This window comes from Salmo salar, chromosome 05 (genome assembly GCF_965601325.2).
Source record: "Salmo salar chromosome 05, fSalSal1, whole genome shotgun sequence".
Classification (NCBI taxonomy): domain Eukaryota; kingdom Metazoa; phylum Chordata; class Actinopteri; order Salmoniformes; family Salmonidae; genus Salmo; species Salmo salar.
The window spans coordinates 25,795,810-25,815,287 of NC_138295.1; the positions used below are offsets into that span (position 1 = coordinate 25,795,810).

The 19,478-nt window shown below is 42.4% G+C and overlaps 1 protein-coding gene across 1 annotated transcript in view; it reads left to right on the plus strand.

Annotated features, from left to right (window-relative positions):
• LOC106604551 (short transient receptor potential channel 3) overlaps positions 1–14,255 on the plus strand; it is a 51,922-nt gene extending 37,667 nt beyond the window's left edge. Inside the window, exons 6-12 of the mRNA XM_045718010.2 lie at positions 391–624; positions 4,570–4,834; positions 5,994–6,189; positions 7,108–7,317; positions 12,476–12,559; positions 12,666–12,741; positions 13,073–14,255. Of these exons, the coding sequence (XP_045573966.1) occupies positions 391–624; positions 4,570–4,834; positions 5,994–6,189; positions 7,108–7,317; positions 12,476–12,559; positions 12,666–12,741; positions 13,073–13,221 (1,214 nt within the window). The 3' untranslated portion in view covers positions 13,222–14,255. The remainder of the gene's footprint in view (positions 1–390; positions 625–4,569; positions 4,835–5,993; positions 6,190–7,107; positions 7,318–12,475; positions 12,560–12,665; positions 12,742–13,072) is intronic.
• The last annotated feature ends 5,223 nt before the right edge of the window (positions 14,256–19,478 follow it).

The following is a 19,478-nucleotide window of genomic DNA, read 5'->3' on the forward strand; positions in this document are numbered from 1 at the left end:
CAATAAATGGCTTCAAAGGTACAGCTAGATTCAGACAGTTGATTTAATAAACAAACTAACCAATTTTCAGGCCCTGAAGGTGGTTTCATTAGTTAGACATTAGATGGTTACTGAATCAACACACTTCAGTTTCACTATTGCCAGCCGATTCAATGACACTATGGTCATGTTCATTAGGGCACGACATAGCAAAATGTTTTGCAACAGCAAACAAAAATGTGTGTTTCTTATTGGACAAGTCCCTCTTTGCCTTTAGTTTCGTAACTAAAAAACACAAACCATGTCCTCTTGTTGCTGTTTCCTCTGCAGGGATGTTTCGCTCAGTTTCAGAACATTTTAATCTGTTTGGTGCCTAATGAACACAATCCACATCTTTGTTGCCTTCCACAGGGATGATGTGGTCTGAGTGTAAGGAACTGTGGACTGAGGGACCAAGGGAGTACATCCAGCAGCTGTGGAACGTTCTGGACTTCGGCATGCTCTCAATCTTCATCGCCGCTTTCACTGCCCGGTTCTTCGCCTTCCTCCAGGCCACCAGAGCCCAGCAGTACGTCAACGAAAAGATCCACGCTACCGATCTCTCCCTAGTGACCCTACCCCCAGAGGTCAAATACTTCACCTACGGTGAGAGAAGAGCCTCTGTATCAATTTTGTTCCTCATGTCAGGATGCAGAATGAATACACCCATGATACAGTTAAGACAAGTAGACATCTTTCACACATCTACAAATACCACCACACACTCAAAATACCTTACCACATGCCCTGCAAGACATGTAAACGGTGATGTTATAATGTTAGGTGTTATAGATGATTACACTTAAGGCAACACTGCAGGCACACTAATCTCAATAATCATTTGAGAATTAACGCAGGACTATCACCATTCATAGTAAGCTGTAATTGTCTAATGGTGCATGGTGACACACACGTACAGTACAGAATTACTTTAAGTGCAACATTATCCACCTGGTACACTGTACAAACTCTAACATTTCGTTAGAACATGCAAAAGGTCAACAAAAGGCCGGCATTTAAAATCACATAAAAGCCTGTTTTTAATATGACATTGAGAGCATAAGCGGCCTATGCAAATAGTAGTAGCATTATCATGACTCAAGATGAGACCCATATGCAGACACGTGAGGCAAGTCTGAAAGATTTATTGAATAGACAGGAGCAGGAAAAAGGCAGGTTGAGGACAGGCAGGGGTTCGTAATCCTGTTAATAGTCTGCAGACGTAGATGGCAGGCAGGCTCAGGTTGTAACCGGGAAGACTAGAACAAAAACCAGAATGAGGAAAAAACACGGAAGACAAAGGACAGTGAGACACAGGTTTTTATGAAATGTAGGATGGATACGGGGGTGCAGGGCAACAGAAGATGAACAACAGAGGGGCCAAGGATTTTAGAGATTGGGAAAGGGCCGATGAAACAGGGGGAAAGTTTGCGGGACTCGATCCGGAGGGGCAGATCCCGTGTAGACAGCAATATCCTCTGCCAGAGACGATAGCGGGGAGCCGGGGTACGGGGAACTGTGCTCTCTTCCAGGCAAGCCGACAGCGGTAGAAGAACATCTGGGCCGAGGGTATGTTGACCTCTTACTCTTGCTCAGGAAAGAGAGGGGGCTGATAACCCATGGAGCACTCGAAGGGCAAGAGACCAGTGGCCGAGCAGGGAAGGGTGTTCCGGGCGTACTCCACCCACATTAGTTGTTGGCTCCAGGTGGTGGGTTTGGCCGAGACTAGGCACCAAAGAGTCATCTCCAGGTCCTGATTGACACAATCCAAATGGCCGTTAGACTGAGGATGAAACCCGGAGGACAGGCTGGCCGATGACCCAATGAGGGTGCTGATCGCTTTCCAGAATCAGGATGAGAACCGAGGACCACGATCAGAGACTATGTTGACTGGAAGTCCATGAATTCGGAAGATGTACTGTACTATGAGTTGGGCCGTCTCCTTGGCTGAGGGTAACTTGGGAAAGGGGGATGAAATGGGTGGCTTTGGAAAACCTATCCACCACCATAAGGATAGGAGACCAGTGATGAAGTCCAGGGATATATGGGACCAGGGGCGATGACGAACAGGGAGTGGTTGAAGGAGGCCGGCCGGAGCTTGCCACAGTCTTATTCTGAGCACACAACATGCATACAACGACGAGTGCGGAGACATCAGAAACCATAGTGGACCACCAAAAAACGTTGTTGGAGGAAGGCCAGGGTCCGTCTGGAGCCAGGATAGCAGGTTAGATTAGAGAAAGAAACCCATTCCAGGACCGGGACCGGGCAGAATCCGGGACTAACAACTGGTTAACCGCCCCCCCCAGAAGAGTGTTGCTGCTAGACAGGAGGTAGGGAGGATTGTCTCTTGATCAGACAGTGTAGCTGTGGAGCTATGCAAGCAGGAGAGGTCGTCAGGCTTCACATTCTTGGACCCAGGGTGGTAGGAGATGGTGAAATTGAAACGAGTGAACAGAGCCCAACGAACCTGCCTTGAGGTGAGGCGCTTGGCGGTGTGGAGAAATTCCAGATTCTTATGGTCAGTCCAAACTAGAAATGGATGTTCTGCCCCTTCTAGTGAGTGTCTCCGTTCCATTCCTCCAGCGCCATCTTGACCGGTGATCAACGTCATAGTTCCTCTCCGCGGGATTAAGACGATGGGAAAGGAAAGCGCAGGGATTCAGCTTTTGGTCTTGGGCAGAACACTGGGACAGGACGGCCCCACTCCAACGTCCAAGTGGGGCCGTTGACCTCCACCACGAACTGGTGGGACGGGTCTGGATGGATTAAGATGGGGGCTGTAGTGAACTGATACTTGAAATCCAAAAACACCCGGTCAGCAGCCTTGAGGCAATGAGCGTGGCATAATGGGCTCCAACCCAGGGTTGAACCTGTAGCCCAGTCGATCAGGGGGTTGTGCCTCTGGAGCCATGACAATCCCAATACCATGGGCGCATGAGGAGATTCAATGAGCAGGAACTGCATGGACTCACTGTGATTCCCTGACACAGGTTGATAGGAATGTACTGTGAGTGACACTGCTAATAGAGCGTCCGGCCAATGCTCTGGCGTCCATGGGAACGGAGAGAAGTTGTGTGGAGATACCCAGCTCCGACACCAGGGTAGTGTCCATAAAGCTTTTGTCAGCCCCAGAGTCCACGAGCACCCGGAGAGATTTAGACCGGTCACCCCACAACAGGATAACATGGAGAGGAGTATGAGTAATGGGAGATGGGAGACTCCCTGTATGGCCCACCGGCGTACTCATACCTACTGATGAGCCTGGGCCTTTTACTGGACAGGTGGATATGTAATGTCCTTATGGTCAAGGCTATGAGATTGTCGAGGTCCAAGGGCAGCTCCCGGGCTGCGAGCTCATCCTTAATTGCCTCTGATAATCCATGAAGGAACGTGTCGAACAGGGATTCCGGGTTCCAGGCACTCTCGGCGGCTAAAGTGCGAAAGTCTACTGCATAGTCTGCCACACTACGGGAGTCTTTACACCGCCTCTCTAACTGACAACAGAGAATCAAACACCTTCCTTACTTCTGCCATGAAATCCTCCAGACTAAAGCAAATGCTATCTTTGAATGGTCCGACGGAAACAAAGAGGGCTGCAGCTCGAAAATGAGGGAGCACTGGGAGAGAAACGCCCAGCAGGTTTCGGGATCCCCAGCGTAGCTCTCTGGAGGAGGTAAGTGGGGTTCTCGGGAAGCCAGGGTAGGCAGGGGAGATGCACCCCGGTGAGCGGGGTTACTGAGAGTCTGGGAGGTTTTCGTTGTGGCTTGCTGCCTAATAGATTGTCCGCTGAATTGTTCCAACAATGCACTGATGGCATGGTCATGGTTTTCCGCCAAGGTGTGGAATCCTTCCATAAGGTTATGTAGTAACTCCTTGTGTCTTCCAATGGTGGCTCCTTGTGAGGAAACAGTGTTGCAGAGCTGGTCCGAGTCTGGTGGGTCAGTCATGGCCAGTTTGTACTATCATGACTCAGGATGAGACCCAGATGCAGATATGTGAGGCAGATGGTTCAAGTCTCAGGGGCAGGCAAAGGCAGGTCGAGGACAGGCAGGGGTTCGTAATCCTGGTAGCAGTTGGCAGAAGTACACGGCAGGCAGGCTCAGGGTCAAAACAGGCAAAACAGGTCGTAACTGGAGAAAGACGCTGGCACAACTTGACGGGACAAGATGAACTGGCAACAGACAAACAGAAAACGCAGGTATAAATACACAGAGGATTGGGAGACACCTGGTGGGGGGGTGGAGACAAGCACAAGACAGGTGAAACAGATCAGGGTGTGACAAGCACTTTAATTTATAGTCCTGTTTCATTTAGTTTGACCTGATATTTACTGAGAAATTAGGAGGTTTATTGGTGCTTGTGTAGATGCACTATTATGTAATTACCATTTGCTGTGTTATTTCAATGCCTGCAAAGACCTAGTGAGTCTGTAAAAGTCTAACCCAACCATTGTGTAGAACAATCCTATTGCGCCATGCATTAAACACATTGTACATGTTGCTATGAGTGATAAGAAAACAACTGACTGTTACCCCTTCCTCCATGTAGCGAGGGACAAATGGCTGCCGTCAGACCCCCAGCTGATCTCAGAAGGACTATACGCCATCGCCGTGGTGCTGAGCTTCACACGCATCGCTTACATCCTGCCGGCTAACGAGAGCTTCGGACCGCTCCAGATCTCCCTGGGCCGCACGGTCAAAGACATCTTCAAGTTCATGGTCCTGTTCATCATGGTCTTCCTGGCGTTCATGATCGGCATGTTTATCCTCTATTCTTACTACTTGGGTGCCAAGGTCAACCCGGCATTCACCACGTGAGTGATTATAGCAGACACTTTGACCACTTTATGAGGACACTTAATTGAACAGACGTATGGGGAAACACTTATGGGGACAGTCTCGGTCAACTTGTGTAAGAGAACGTTAATTGATGAAGTCTGGAGTCAGTGACAGGAACTGCTTTGTACACAGTCAGTAGGGAGGCTTTGTATACATTCAACCTTACTGTTTTGTCCCCAAAGGCCCTGAAATGAATATACTCCTAAAATATGAGACTAGAGAATAAGATACACATTTATCAAGTAAGAACCTATCTACTGCCCTGAACCTTCATAAAACATTTAAACATCGACAAATGCGCTCTCCATTCATGTAGAGAGCTCTTTTCTTCCTCTTTTGAGTCCAATCAAGAAGCGCTAGCTCATTCAGTCTATCGACTCAGTCAGTGTAGTGCAGTATGAAGTAGAAAATGGCCCACCTTGGTCTCCCTTTCTAAGAGTGCCTCAAAACGGTATTGTGGCAGCTCAGAAAAAATAACTCATTTCACACTGGACTGGATTCCCTCCAAGGTTACTCTTTCCAAAGTGAGAAAATGAAATCCTTTCCATTGTTATGGTTTATTGTTTTCCTCAATTGTCTCGGTGTCCATATTGTATTTTATTAGCCAAGCTGGCATGGCATAAATGGATCACACACTTACAAATGGAACACACACACACTCATGTAACATTGCCAAGAGTCCCAATGGTCATTTCTGCCCTTACCAAGGACATCTGTGGAATTCATATAACACAAAATATCAAATACAGTGACATCACCTGAAAAGAAAAATATTAATTTCAATGCAACAATTCCCATGAAGCTATCCTTCAATCTTGTTGTTAATTTTCCTCAAAGTCACTTTGACAACCAGAAGACTATATCCCAGGATAGTATTAAGCAAGACATGCTAAGATATTTGGTTCATTCCCCATACATCATATAGCTACATGTCTGCCCTTAGAAGTTAGGCTACACAGGAAGTGACTTCTTAATCACATCACTTTTTTAAAAGTAGCACTTTGTTATCGCCTGTCACTTTGGGCCTAAGCCAAATGTAGTTTGTGGTCTCACTAGGGCACAGCCACAAACTAGAAACACCTAGAACTAATCAGCTTGTCCTGTGACAATCCCCTTCCTTCCTTGTCACCACAGGGTGGAGGAGAGCTTCAAGACTCTGTTCTGGTCTATATTTGGGCTGTCAGAGGTGTCCTCCGTAGTGCTCAAGTACAACCACAAGTTCATTGAGAACATCGGCTACGTCCTCTACGGAATCTACAACGTGACCATGGTGGTGGTGTTGCTCAACATGCTGATCGCCATGATCAACAGCTCCTATCAAGAGATCGAGGTGAGTTAATCGTGTAGGGTGAAGTTACCCCAGCCTAGACGCTGATCTTGGGTCAGTTTCCCCAATAATGGTTAGGATTGGGGGACGGGAAGCAGATCCTAGATCTATACCTAGGGGAAAACTTCACCCTGGGGATGAATCAGTGGCATCTGTACACCCCACCATTTCATTTGGTTATAATTATAGGCATAGTGTATTTTGGGGTAATCTGTTTGTTGTGGCTATGGTTTTTATATAATGCTGTATGTAGCACAGTATGCCCTAAGCAACTATGCTCTGTTGTCTCTAATTGTGAAACATCAGGGGCTCTGCTATGAATAGCTCTGAAATCAATCATTTCAAGATTATCCTTGTTATGTGTTATGGGAATATTTTTTGCTATTTCCTACTTGCCTCATATGACACAGTACAGCCGTGCTAAAGCCACAATGAATCACACCCCCTCATGTATTATTGCTTTAATCAATTATTTGGAGATGATCCATGTTATGTACTGTGGGAATTTCCTTTGTTAATCCGCAACACAAGATACAAGAAGGAAATTACAGCAGACGCCTCATGTCACTATCAGAGAGAACAATAGCTTGTGACCTTTTGATGGCAGTATTAGGGTAATAGTGTTGTCTCTCATAGATTAGGCCAACAGCAAATTAAGTATTTGTATTTATTATGGATCACCAGCCAGCAGCTACTCTTTCTGGGGTCTGGCAAAATTAAGGCAGTTATACAATTTTAAAAACATTACAATAAATTCATAACATCCCATGAAGAAGACAGAAGTGAACAGGTTATCATTAGTTCAAACAGGTTTCGGATAATGGTGTTTGTAACAGTTACTGAGCTAGTCTCACTAAGTCAATCTCTCGACTTCCAGGGGGTGTTTACTCAGAGAATGAAATAACTCTACTTATCTCTCAGGATGACGCGGACGTGGAGTGGAAGTTTGCGCGCTCCAAACTGTGGCTGTCCTACTTTGACAACGGCAAGACGCTGCCTCCTCCCTTCAGCATCGTTCCAACTCCCAAGTCCTTCTACCACCTCATCAGGTGGATAGTTGGCATGCTGCATTGCCGACGACGAAGCCTGAAGAAGGACGTAGAGCTGGGAATGGACAGTTCGAAGTCCAGGGTATGGATAGATAGGTGTATTTATGGATGGATGGATTCATTCATTCATAAAATCATCTATTGATTCATTTGTCAATTCATTCATGCATTAATCTCTCTTTCTCTCTCTTTCTCTCTCTGCATTGTTTTGATTATAAAAATACACATAAGTTCGCTCCAGCTAGAGACAGTATTTTATGCGGAGATCTCTGTTCATGGGGGTTATGATTTGTACATTATGTAATGTATATTCTTGCATGATTTCTCAGTACTGACTCTGGATGGTCATAATTTGCACTCACCTCTAATGACCCTGGAGAGGATCAATGGCTTTTGCATTATGTCTGTGGCTCGCCATATTTAAATTGCAAATAAATATGAATGCTATCCACCTAAAGAGAAGGCTCTTGTATGCATTGGAGTCTGGAGTACTAGTCTAGTAAGAGAACATGGAATATTATCCAAGCCCTACTTAAAAGATAATAACATCCAATGTATATGTATGGAGTGTTGAAATCCCCTTTAAGACAGGTTTGATGCCTGTCTCTAATATAATCATTGGAGTATATCATCTGTTCAATCAGCAGGCCCCCCCATGGCACACAATAATAGTATCAAAATGATTCATATGTGGCTGGGGTCTCTCTCTTTCTCTCTGTCTCAAGCTCTCTCTCTCTCTCTCTCTCTCTCTCTCTCTGTCTCAAGCTCTCTCTCTCTCTCTGTCTCTCTCTCTCTGTCTCTCTCTCTCTCTCTCTCTCTCTCTCTCTCTCTCTCTCTCTCAATTAATTCAATTCAATTCAATGGGCTCTATTGGCCTGGAAACATATTTACATTGCCAAAGCAAGTGAAATAGATCATAAATGAAAGTGAAATAAACAATAAAAAAATGAACAGTAAACATTACACTCACAAAGGTAAAAAAGGAATAGAGACATTTCAAATGTCGTATTATGGCTATACTGTAAACTGTGTTGTAAGGGCGTGCAAATAATTAAAGTACAAAAGGGAAAATAGATAAACATAAATATGGGTTGTATTTACAATGGTGCTTGTTCTTCACTGGTTGCCCTTATCGTGTGACAACAGGTCACAAATGTTGCTGCTGTGATGTCACACTGTGGTATTTCACCCAATAGATATGGGAGTTTATCAAAATTGGATTTGTTTTCAAATTCTTTGTGGTTATAATCTGAGGGAAATATGTGTCTCTAATATGGTCATACATTTGGCAGGAGGTTAGGAAGTGCATCTCAGTTTCCGCCTCATTTTGTGGGCAGTGTGCACATAGCCTGTCTTCTGTTGAGAGCCAGGTCTGCCTACGGCGGCCTCTCTCAATAGCAGGGCTATGCTCACTGAGTCTGTACTTAGTCAAAGCTTTCCTTAATTTTGTGTCAAGTAATTAACTTTTTGTTTTCTCATGATTTGGTTGGGTCTAATTGTGTTGTTGTCCTGGGGCTCTGTTTGTGTTTTTGAACAGAGCCCCAGGAGCAGCTTGCTTAGGGGACTCTTCGCCTGGTTTATCCCTCTGTAGGTGATGGCTTTGTTATGGAAGGTTGTTATGGAATCGCTTCCTTTTGGGTGGTTGTAGAATTTAATGTCTCTTTTCTGGATTTTGAAATTAGCGGGTATTTGCCTAATTCTGCTCAGCATGCATTATTTGCTGTTTTACATTGTACAAGGAGGTTATTTTTTGGCAGAATTCTGCATGCAGAGTCTCAATTTGGTGTTTATCGCATTTTGTGAATTCTTGGTTGGTGAGCGGACCCCAGACCTCACAACCATAAAGGGCAATGGGTTCTATAACTGATTCAAGTATTTTTAGCCAGATCCTAATTGGTATGTCAAAGTTTGTTCCTTTTGATGGTGTAGAAGGCCCTTCTTTCTGTGTATCTCAGATCGTTCCAAGCTTTGTTGAAGTTACCTGTGGCGCTGATGTTTAGGCCGAGATACGTATCGTTTTTTTGTGTGCTCTAGGGCAACAGTGTCTATATGGAATTTGTATTTGTGGTCCTGGCAACTGGACCTTTTTTGGAACACCATTATTTTTGTTTTACTGAGATTTACTGTCAGGGCCCAGTTCTGACAGAATCTGTGCAGAAGATCTAGGTGCTGCTGTAGGCCCTGCTTGGTTGGGGACAGAAGCACCAGATCATCAGCAAACAGTAGACATTTGACTCCAGATTCTAGTAGGGTGAGGCCGGGTCCTGCAGACTGCTCTAGTGCAGTCGCCAATCCATTGATACAGTTGAAGTCGGAAGTTTACATACACCTTAGCCAAATACATTTAAACTCAGTTTTTCACAATTCCTGGCATTTACTCCTAGTAAAAAATCCCTGTCTTAGGTCAGTTAGGATCACCACTTTATTTTAAGAATGTGAAATGTCAGAATAATAGTAGAGAGAATGATTTATTTCAGCTTTTATTTCTTTCATCACATTCCCAGTGGGTCAGAAGTTTACATACACTCAATTAGTATTTTGGTAGCATTGCCTTTAAATTGTTTAACTTGGGTCAAACGTTTCAGGTCGCCTTCCACAAGCTTCCCACAATAAGTTGGGGGAATTTTGGCCCATTCCTCCTGACAGAGCTGGTGTAACTGAGTCAGGTTTGTAGGCCTCCTTGCTTGCACAAGCTTTTTCAGTTCTGCCCACAAATTTTCTACAGGATTATGGTCAGGGCTTTGTGATGGCCACTCCAATACCTTGACTTTGTTGTCCTTAAGCCATTTTGCCACAACTTTGGAAGTATACTTGGGGTCATTGTCCATTTGGAAGACCCATTTGTGACCAAGCTTTAACTTCCTGACTGATGTCTTTAGTTGTTGCTTCAATATATCCACATAATTTTCCTCCCTCATGATGCCATCAATTTTGTGAAGTGCACCAGTCCCTCCTGCAGCAAAGCACCCCCACAACATGGTGCTGCCACCCCCGTGCTTCACGGTTGGGATGGTGTTCTTCGGCTTGCAAGCCGATCTTTGTCCCCATACGCAGTTGCAAACCGTAGTCTAGCTTTGTTATGGCGGTTTTGGAGCAGTGACTTCTTCCTTGCTGAGCGGCCTTTCAGGTTATGTCGATATAGGACTTGTTTTACTGTGGATATAGATACTTTTGTACCTGTTTCCTCCAGCATCTTCACAAGGTCCTTTGCTGTTGCTCTGGGACTGATTTGCACTTTTCGCACAAAAGTACGTTCATCTCTAGGAGACAGAACCTTCTCCTTCCTGAGCGGTATGACGGCTGCGTGGTCCCATGGTGTTTATACAGATGAATGTGGTACCTTCAGGCATTTGGAAATTGTTCCCAAGAATGAACCAGACTTGTGGAGGTCTACCATTTTTTTTTCTGAGGTCTTTGCTGATTTCTTTTGATTTTCCCATGATGTCAAGCAAAGAGGCACTGAGATTGAAGGTAGGCCTTGAAATACATCCACATATACTCCACCAATTGACTCAAATGATGTCAATTAGCCTATCAGAAGCTTCTAAAGCCATGACATCATTTTCTGGAATTTTCCAAGCTGTTTAAAGGCACAGTCAATTTAGTGTATGTAAACTTCTCACCCACTGGAATTGTGATACAGTGAATTATAAGTGAAATAATCTGTTTGTAAACAATTGTTGGAAAAATGAATTGTGTCATGCACAAAGTAGATGTCCTAACCGACTTGCCAAAACTATAGTTTGTTAACAAGAAATTTGTGGAGTGGTTGAAAAACGGGTTTTAATGACTCCAACCTAAGTGAAATGTAACCTTCCGACTTCGACTGTATATACACTACCGTTCAAAAGTTTGGGGTCACTTAGTGTCCTTGTTTTTGAAAGAAAAGCAAATTGTTTAACCATTAAAATAACATAAAATGTATCCGAAATACAGTGTAGACATTGTTAATGTTATAACTGACTATTGTAGCTGGAAACGGCTGATTTTTAATTGAATATCTACATAGGCGTACAGAGGCCCATTTTCAGCAACCATCACTCCTGTGTTCCAATGGCACGTTGTGTTAGCTAATCCAAGTTTATCATTGAAAAGGCTAATTGATCATTAGAAAACCATTTTGCAATGATACCATCGCTGAAAACTGTTGTTCTGATTAAAGAAGCAATACAACTGGCCTTCTTTAGACTAGTTGAGTATCTGGAGCATCAGCATTTGTGGGTTCGATTACAGGCTCAAAATGGCCAGAAACAAAGAACTTTCTTCTCAAACTCGTCAGTCTATTCTGTTCTGAGAAATGAAGGCTATTCCATGTGAGAAATTGCCAAGAAACTGAAGATCTCATACAAAGCTGTGTACTACTCCCTTCACAAAACAGCGCAAACTGGCTCTAACCAGAATAGAAAGAGGAGTGGGAAGCCCCGGTGCACAACTGAGCAAAAGGACAAGTACATGAGAGTGTCTAGTTTGAGAAACAGATGCCTCACAAGTCCTCAACTGGCAGCTTCATTAAATAGCACCCACAAAACACCAGTCTCAACGTCAACAGTGAAGAGGCAACTCCGGGATGTTGGCCATCTAGGCAGAGTTGCAAAGAAAAAGCCATATCTCAGACTGGCCAATAAAAAGATTAAGATGAGCAACAGAACACAGACACTGGACAGAGGAACTCTGCCTAGATGTCCAGCATCCCAGAGTCGCCTCTTCACTGTTGACGTTGAGACTGGTGTTTTGCGGGTACTGCTGCAAAAAAAAATCTAAGATGGCAATCACCTCACTCTCTCCCATTTAATCAGTGGATACAGTTACTATTATAAGTTATAACAGTAGATTTATCAACAGCGAGATTGAATGGTGCTAGTCAAGGAACAATTGAGGCCTGGACAAATATATTGGATCTAGCTATCTGGCTGCCCGCACCTAGGTATCTGGCCTGCCGGACTTAGCTATCTGGGTGGGTGGCTAGAAAGCTAGTGAGGTTGCAGGCAGGTGGATGGGGGTGGATGGGGTTTGAGTGGGGAATGGTTTGAATGGGTCAGGGTTATCTTTATAAGCATTTATTTTATTGTTTTTGTACCTGTAACCCCCCATCTGAAAAATGTAATTGACAAAACTAAATATAAAGTTGATCACACAAAAAAAGACACGTTAATCATTGGTCATTATTTTCATAACGGTTGATTGAGTATCCAAATAAAATATCCAAATGTGTGTGTGTTTGTGCATGTCTGTGTTTGCAGCTCAATCTCTTCACCCAGTCCAACCTGCGCATTGCAGAGTCCCACAGTTTTAACAGCATCCTGAACCAACCCACTCGCTATCAGGTAAGGTGACCTCTCCGTCAGTCTAAAATATCATGTTTAGCCAAAATGTCACATTAACATATAGCATATAGGCCTACATTTTTGACATTTTCCTTTCTTGATTCAGCAAATCATGAAAAGACTCATAAAACGCTACGTGTTGAAAGCACAAGTGGACAAAGAAAACGATGAGGTCAATGAAGGTAATCTTGCATCTTAACTTTTACTCTGACGTACCTTGTTTGAAATTGTCTTTGAGAATCTGTTGCAGTGTTGTTACACAATGCTAATAATAAACAATTCTCAGGGGTAGGAAGAGGTCTGCAAACTGGTCAAATTCCACAGGGTTCTCATTGGCGTTTGAAGCAAAATAAACCATGCTAACTGCATTGTGCACTTAAAAAGATTATGGAGAGTAGATCAGTTCAACATTGTCATGCAGTGAATATTGCATTTGAGAACACTTAAACTGAATTCTTCAATACAAACCACTTGAACAGAAATTACATTATTTCTCTACATGTTACTTTGCAGGTGAGCTGAAAGAAATCAAGCAGGACATCTCCAGTCTACGGTACGAACTCCTGGAAGACAAGTCTCGGGCTACAGAGGAGCTGTCCTTTCTTATCCAGAAACTGAGTGAGAAACTGAAGCTAGGCCCTACAACACGCTTCTACGAGTGACCCCACCGCCACCCCACAGTACAACCAAGCAGCCAACATCCCAGCATTTCTCCATGTACTCCACAGCACCCCCTGGCCAGGTTGTTTTGTAAAAGTCTTCTCTTTGCAAATCAAATCAAAGTGTATTTGTCACATGCACTGAATACAACCTTACAGTGAAATGCTTACTTACAAGTCCTTAACCAACAGGTTTGCATGAAGTTAGTTTAAACAGACAAGAAAAGCACAAGGAAAGGCAACAGCAAGACGGATTGTTGCCTCACTATTTTGGTGTAGGGAGAAGTTGCCTTTAGACTGATCTTGGGTCAGTTAAGCATTTAGTTAAGCGTTTCCCCACTAATGGTTAAGATTAGGATTGCATGAGGGGAAGCTGATCCTAGATCTGTACCCAAATGAAACTTTACCCCAGAGCCACTATTTTACCTTAAGACAAAAATGGTGTTACTGTTATATATATTTATATATCATTACTTATTAACATCTTTTAAGTAAACAAATTGTGGCATAATCTCTTTCATAAGACATACTTTAGACAATGGTTGTTTAGTACTGGTTTTATCTGTTTCTTTCTCTCGTTATAGATTTATAACCAAACAGGATGATTTGACAATATTTCCACATAAATTCTCTCATAAGATAATCAGTCATTGATTAATGTCATTATTATGTTTGTTACTGAAATCCACCTAGTTGCAAAGCACCTTTTATTTTCTATGTAAACACTGTTCTTGTTGCTCTAGTGTTGTGGCTATTTCGGGGTTCTTACATTGCGTGTTTTAAAGTTGTGTCCAGCCGTGGTCCTGGAGAGTGTACATCAGAATAGAGTAAACTGTACAGGGGGATAACCAATGATCTACAGTACATTTGGAAAGTATTCAGACACCTTTGACTCTTTCCACATTTCTTACGTTACAGCCTTATTCTAAAACTGCTGAAAACGTTTCAGACAATTGCTGAAATCGTTTCAGACAAAACCTCTTATCAATCTACAAACAATACCACATAATGACAAAGTAAAAACAGGTTTTAAATTTTTTGTTAAAAAAAACTCAATATATATATTTTTACGTACAGTACCAGTTAAAAGTATGGACAAACCTGCTCATTCAAGGGTTTTTCTTCATTTTGACTATGTTCTACATTGTAGAATAACCGTGAAGACATCAAAACTATGAAATAACACATATGGAATCATGTATTAACCAAAATATTTTATATTTGAGATTCTTCAAAGTAGCCACCCTTTGCCTTGATGACAGCTTTGCACACTCTTGGCATTCTCTCAACCAGCTTCACCTGGAATGCTTTTCCAACAGTCTTGAAGGAGTTCCCATATATGCTGAGCACTTGTTGGCTGCTTTTCCTTCACTCTGCAGTCCAACTCATCCCAAACCATCTCAAATGGGTTGAGGTTGTCTGAATGTAGAGGCCAGGTCATCTGATGCAGGACTCCATCACTCTCTTTCTTGGTCAAATAGCCCTTACACAGCCTGGAGGTGTGTTGGGTCATTGTCCTGTTGAAAAACAAATGATAGTCCCACTAAGCGCAAACCAGCTGTTGAGATGTGTCTGTTACTTGAACTCTGTGAAGCATTTATTTGGGCTGCAATCGGAGGTGCAGTTAACTCTAATTAATTTGTACTCTGCAGCAGAGGTAACTCTGGGTCTACTTTTCCTGGCGGTCCTCGTGAGAGCCAGTTTCATCATAGTGCTTGATGGTTTTTGCAACTGCACTTGAAGAAACTTTCAAAGTTCTTTAAAGTTTCCGCATTGACTTACCTTCATGTCTTAAAGTAATGATGGACTGTCATTTCTCTTTGCTTAATTTAAGCTGTTCTTGCTATAATATGCACTTGGTCTTTTACCAAATAGGGCTATCTTCTGTATACCACCCCTATCTTGTCACAGCACAACTGATTGGCTCAAATGCATTAAGAAAGAAATTCCACAAATTAACTTTTTACAAGGTACATCTGTTAATTGAAATGCATTCCAGGTGACTACATCATGAAGCTGGTTGAGAGAATGTCAAGAGTGTGCAAAGCTGTCATCAAGGCAAAGGGTGGCTCCTTTGAAGAATAAAATATTTGTTTAACAATTTTTTGGTACCTACATGATTGCATATGTGTTATTTCATAGTTTTGATGTCTTCACCATTATTCTACAATGTAGAAAATAGTAACAATAAAGAAAAACGCTGGAATAATTAGGTGTGTCCAAACTTTTGACTGGTACTGTAAGTATTCACACCCTTTGCTATTAGACTCGACATTGAGCTCAGGTGCATCCTGTTTCCATTGAGCATTCATGGTATGTTTCTACAACTTGATTGGAGTCCACCTGTGGTAAATTCAATTGATTGGTCATGATCTGGAAAGGCACACACCTGTCTATATAAGGTCCCACAGTTGACAGTGCATGTCAGAGCAAAAAGGTTGAAGTTAGAAGGAATAGTCTGTAAAGAAGTTTGGAACCACTAAGGCTCTTCCTAGAGCTGGCTCCTGGGCCAAACTGAGCAATCAGAAGGGCCTTGGTGAGGAGCGTGACCAAGAACCCGATGGGTTCCTCTGTGGAGATGGGAGAACCTTCCAGAAGGACAGCCATTTCTGCAGCACTCCACCAATCAGGCCTTTATGGTAGAGTGGCCAGACAGAAGCCACTCCTCAGTAAAAGGCACATGACAGCCTGCTTGGTGTTTGCCAAAAGGCACCTAAAGACTCTCAGACCATGAGAAACAAGATTCTCTGGCCTGATGAAACCAAGATTGAGCACTTTGGCCTGACTGCCAAGTGTCACGTCTGGAGGAATCCTGGCACCATCCCTACGATGAAGCATGGTGGTGGCAGCATCATGCTGTGGGGATGTTTTTCAGCGGCAGGGACTGGGAGACTAGTCAAGATCGAGGGAAAGATGAATGGAGCAAAGCACAGAGAGATTCTTGATGAAAACCTGCTCCAGAGTGCTCAGGATCTCAGACTGAGGCGAAAGTACACCTTCCAACAGGACAATGACCCTAAGCACACAGCCAAGACAACGCAGGAGTGGCTTCGGGACAGATCTCTGAATGTCCTTGAGTGGCCCAGCCAGAGCCCGGACTTGAACCCGATCGAACATCTCTGGAGATGGTGCTTCAACATAGTACTGAGTAAAGGGTCTGAATACTTATGTAAATGTTATATTTCAGTTTTTTTGCTAAAATTTCTAAAAACATGTTTTTGCTTTGTCATTATTGTGTGTAGATTGATGAGGATAAAAAACTGTTTCATCCATTTTAGAATAAGGCTGTAACGTAACAAAATGAGGAAAAAGTCAAGAGGTCTGAAAACTTTCCGAATACACAGTATATAAACTCTGGATTGCTGATGATAAGAGACTTTGAAGCCACCGTTCAGCCATATTGGTACTCCCCAGTAGAAGCAGTCCTCCATAGGAATGAATGGAATGCTACAGTATTTCAAATAAGTGTTTCAAGGACAAAATTACATACATTTAATTATTGTTTTGTTGTAGTGGGGACAGTAACATTTAAAACTTTTAAAAAATGATATTTATTTGTATATTTATGTTTAGCTCACATATTATAATTTGAATGCATGCATTAAAAATAAACGTGGCAAAAACAAATGTAGACATTAATAAATGCATTTCTATACCTTCCAAAATATTTGTTACAATGGTTGGGGAGTGCCAAGATGGAGGCATTGGACATTACATAAAGCCTGCAACACTATCATAAGCTGTACATTAAGATTCAGAAATGCTTATGGCAACAACCACAGTGTTGCCATTGCGTACTATCCCTACTAGGTACTGTTTTAGGTGTGTAATTAGAGCATACCCTTTCAAAAAAGTATAACAATGTACCTGAACTCAATGTAAGCATTTGTAATAGATTGTTAAGAACTATGTAAATCTAACATTATCAAAGATCATGTAACAGCCATCTGACATTATCAAAGATCATGTAACAGCCATCTGACATTATCAAAGATCATGTAACAGCCATCTGACATTATCTAAGATCATGTAACAGCCATCTGACATTATCAAAGATCATGTAACAGCCATGTAACGTTATCAAAGAGTTATGATATACAGTAGTTGTCATTCCATCCTAGATGGGACTTGGTTGAGCATTCCTCTCAGGTCAAATGTGATGAATTCTATATAACACATTCTTATATTCTATGATATAACACATACTTTTATGTGGGTTTCATCATTCCTTTTAAATGACTCACTGCGTTTATGCCAAATGCACCATACAAGGCTATGTCCAATACATTGCCAACTCATTGATAGAGGTGCTTGTGTGGGTAAACCTATTTTCTCTGTGTAGCCCCGATGTGAAATTGTGGATAGAAAGTGGAAAATTGCCTCTTCGGGACCAGATTTGGTTTACACTTAAGCATTTATTGGTATAATAAACAGCTTTAGATTTCCTTAATGATCTATGCAGGATATAGCATTCCTTTCGTCTGATATCTATATTGTAATTATACTAGGGAACAGAAACATGCATTTGATTATATATTGTATTTCATAGGAAGTCTTTCCATAGGATGTTCTTAGACACTGTAAATAAAATGTATTCTAGCTCAATAACTGTAATATTTCAGTCCTGGTGGAATTTTCTCTTTGTAATGATCTATTTTTGAGTAGAACAGAAATATTTGAAAGCGAATGTTTGTATGCGTATGAAAAATTGATAGCTGCTGTGTTATAAAAAAAGGCTTGAGATAGGCAATGGAAAACCTCATACAATATATCTCATAACAATATATGTAATATTATCAGAGACCTGGCCACTAATTTTGGATAGATGCACCAACTATTTCTTGGGGACAAGCTTACATCATGATTTTTTGTTACAGTAGGATATTCTTCACATTTAAGCTATGTATTTTCATATACCCATATATATGATGTTATTTTGATGGCTATAATTACATAATTGTACAATGAGATGATCTAGAAACTATATGGTGATGCATATTTTTAACCTGTTTTCTATATAAAATGCCTTTGGAAAAATGCAGAGTTGGATTGATTTTGTTGTATAACAATCATGTTTTGAGGTAATGTAAGACCAAGGTATTAAGTAGCAAACCCCAGATTTGGGACCAGACAAGTACTCCATAGAGAGTCTCGTGAACATTAGCACTATATAAAATGACAACCTTAGGAGTGAAAATACACTCTCCCCTTCTTTGGGCACATAATGCAAGTTATTATGAGAAAATAAACATTGTGTAATATAAATCCAACATAATACATGTTGTATTACAATCATGTTTTGTCATGAGTAAATGTAATACTAAGATATTAGGCAGCAAAGCCATTATATAGAGTATATCCTTGGTAGTACAGCATCACCATGAGGGGAAAAGTAAAGACACTTACTGTACATATGGTATGTTCCTGGCAACCAGTCGGATCCAGTAGCAGCTGGTTTTTCTCAGCTAGAGGGCAGTAGTGCGCTATAGAAGATTAGGATTTCTGACACTTAAGCTGCATTTGTCTGCAAGTGGGAAGTAGGAAATTACCACATAAGACTGGGAAAAATCCAGTTGAACGGCCCTCCAATTGGTAATTACTAGTGGGAAACTCGTCCTCATCCTGAGCACCCACTTCTCCCACATGCTGACCTCTGACATCACCTAGGAAATGACCCCGATAACAGCATTTTCAGCAGTTAAATGCAACTACAAAACATTATTTGTTCACCAAAATCTTGAAACAAAATAAATAGGTTGGGGTGAGGAGGGAGTGCGAGGGGGACGTTTTGGGATTATTTAAGATACTCTTTTAAGAGGTAGGGTTTCAGATGTTTTCGGAACATTTGCAGGGACTCTGCTGTCCTAGCTTCAGGGGGAATCTGGTTCCACAATTGGGGTGCCAGGACAGAGAAGCGTTTGGACTGGGCTGACCGGGAGTTGCCCTCCCATAGGGGTGGAAGGGCCAAGAGACCAGAGGTGGCAGAACGGAGTGCTCGAGGTGGTGTGTATTGTTTGAGCAGGACAGTTTCTCTTGATGCTCCGTAGGTAAGCACCATGGTCTTGTAGTGGATGCGAGGTTCGACTCGAAGCCATGGAGTGTGTGGAGGGGCAGGGTGACATGGGAGAACTTGGGAAGGTTGAAAACCAGGCGGGCTGAAGCGTTCTGGATAAATTGCAGGGGTTTGGTGGGGAGCCCAGCTAACAGCGAGTTTCAGTAGTCCAGACTGGATTAGGAACTGCGCCGCTTCCTGTGTGAGG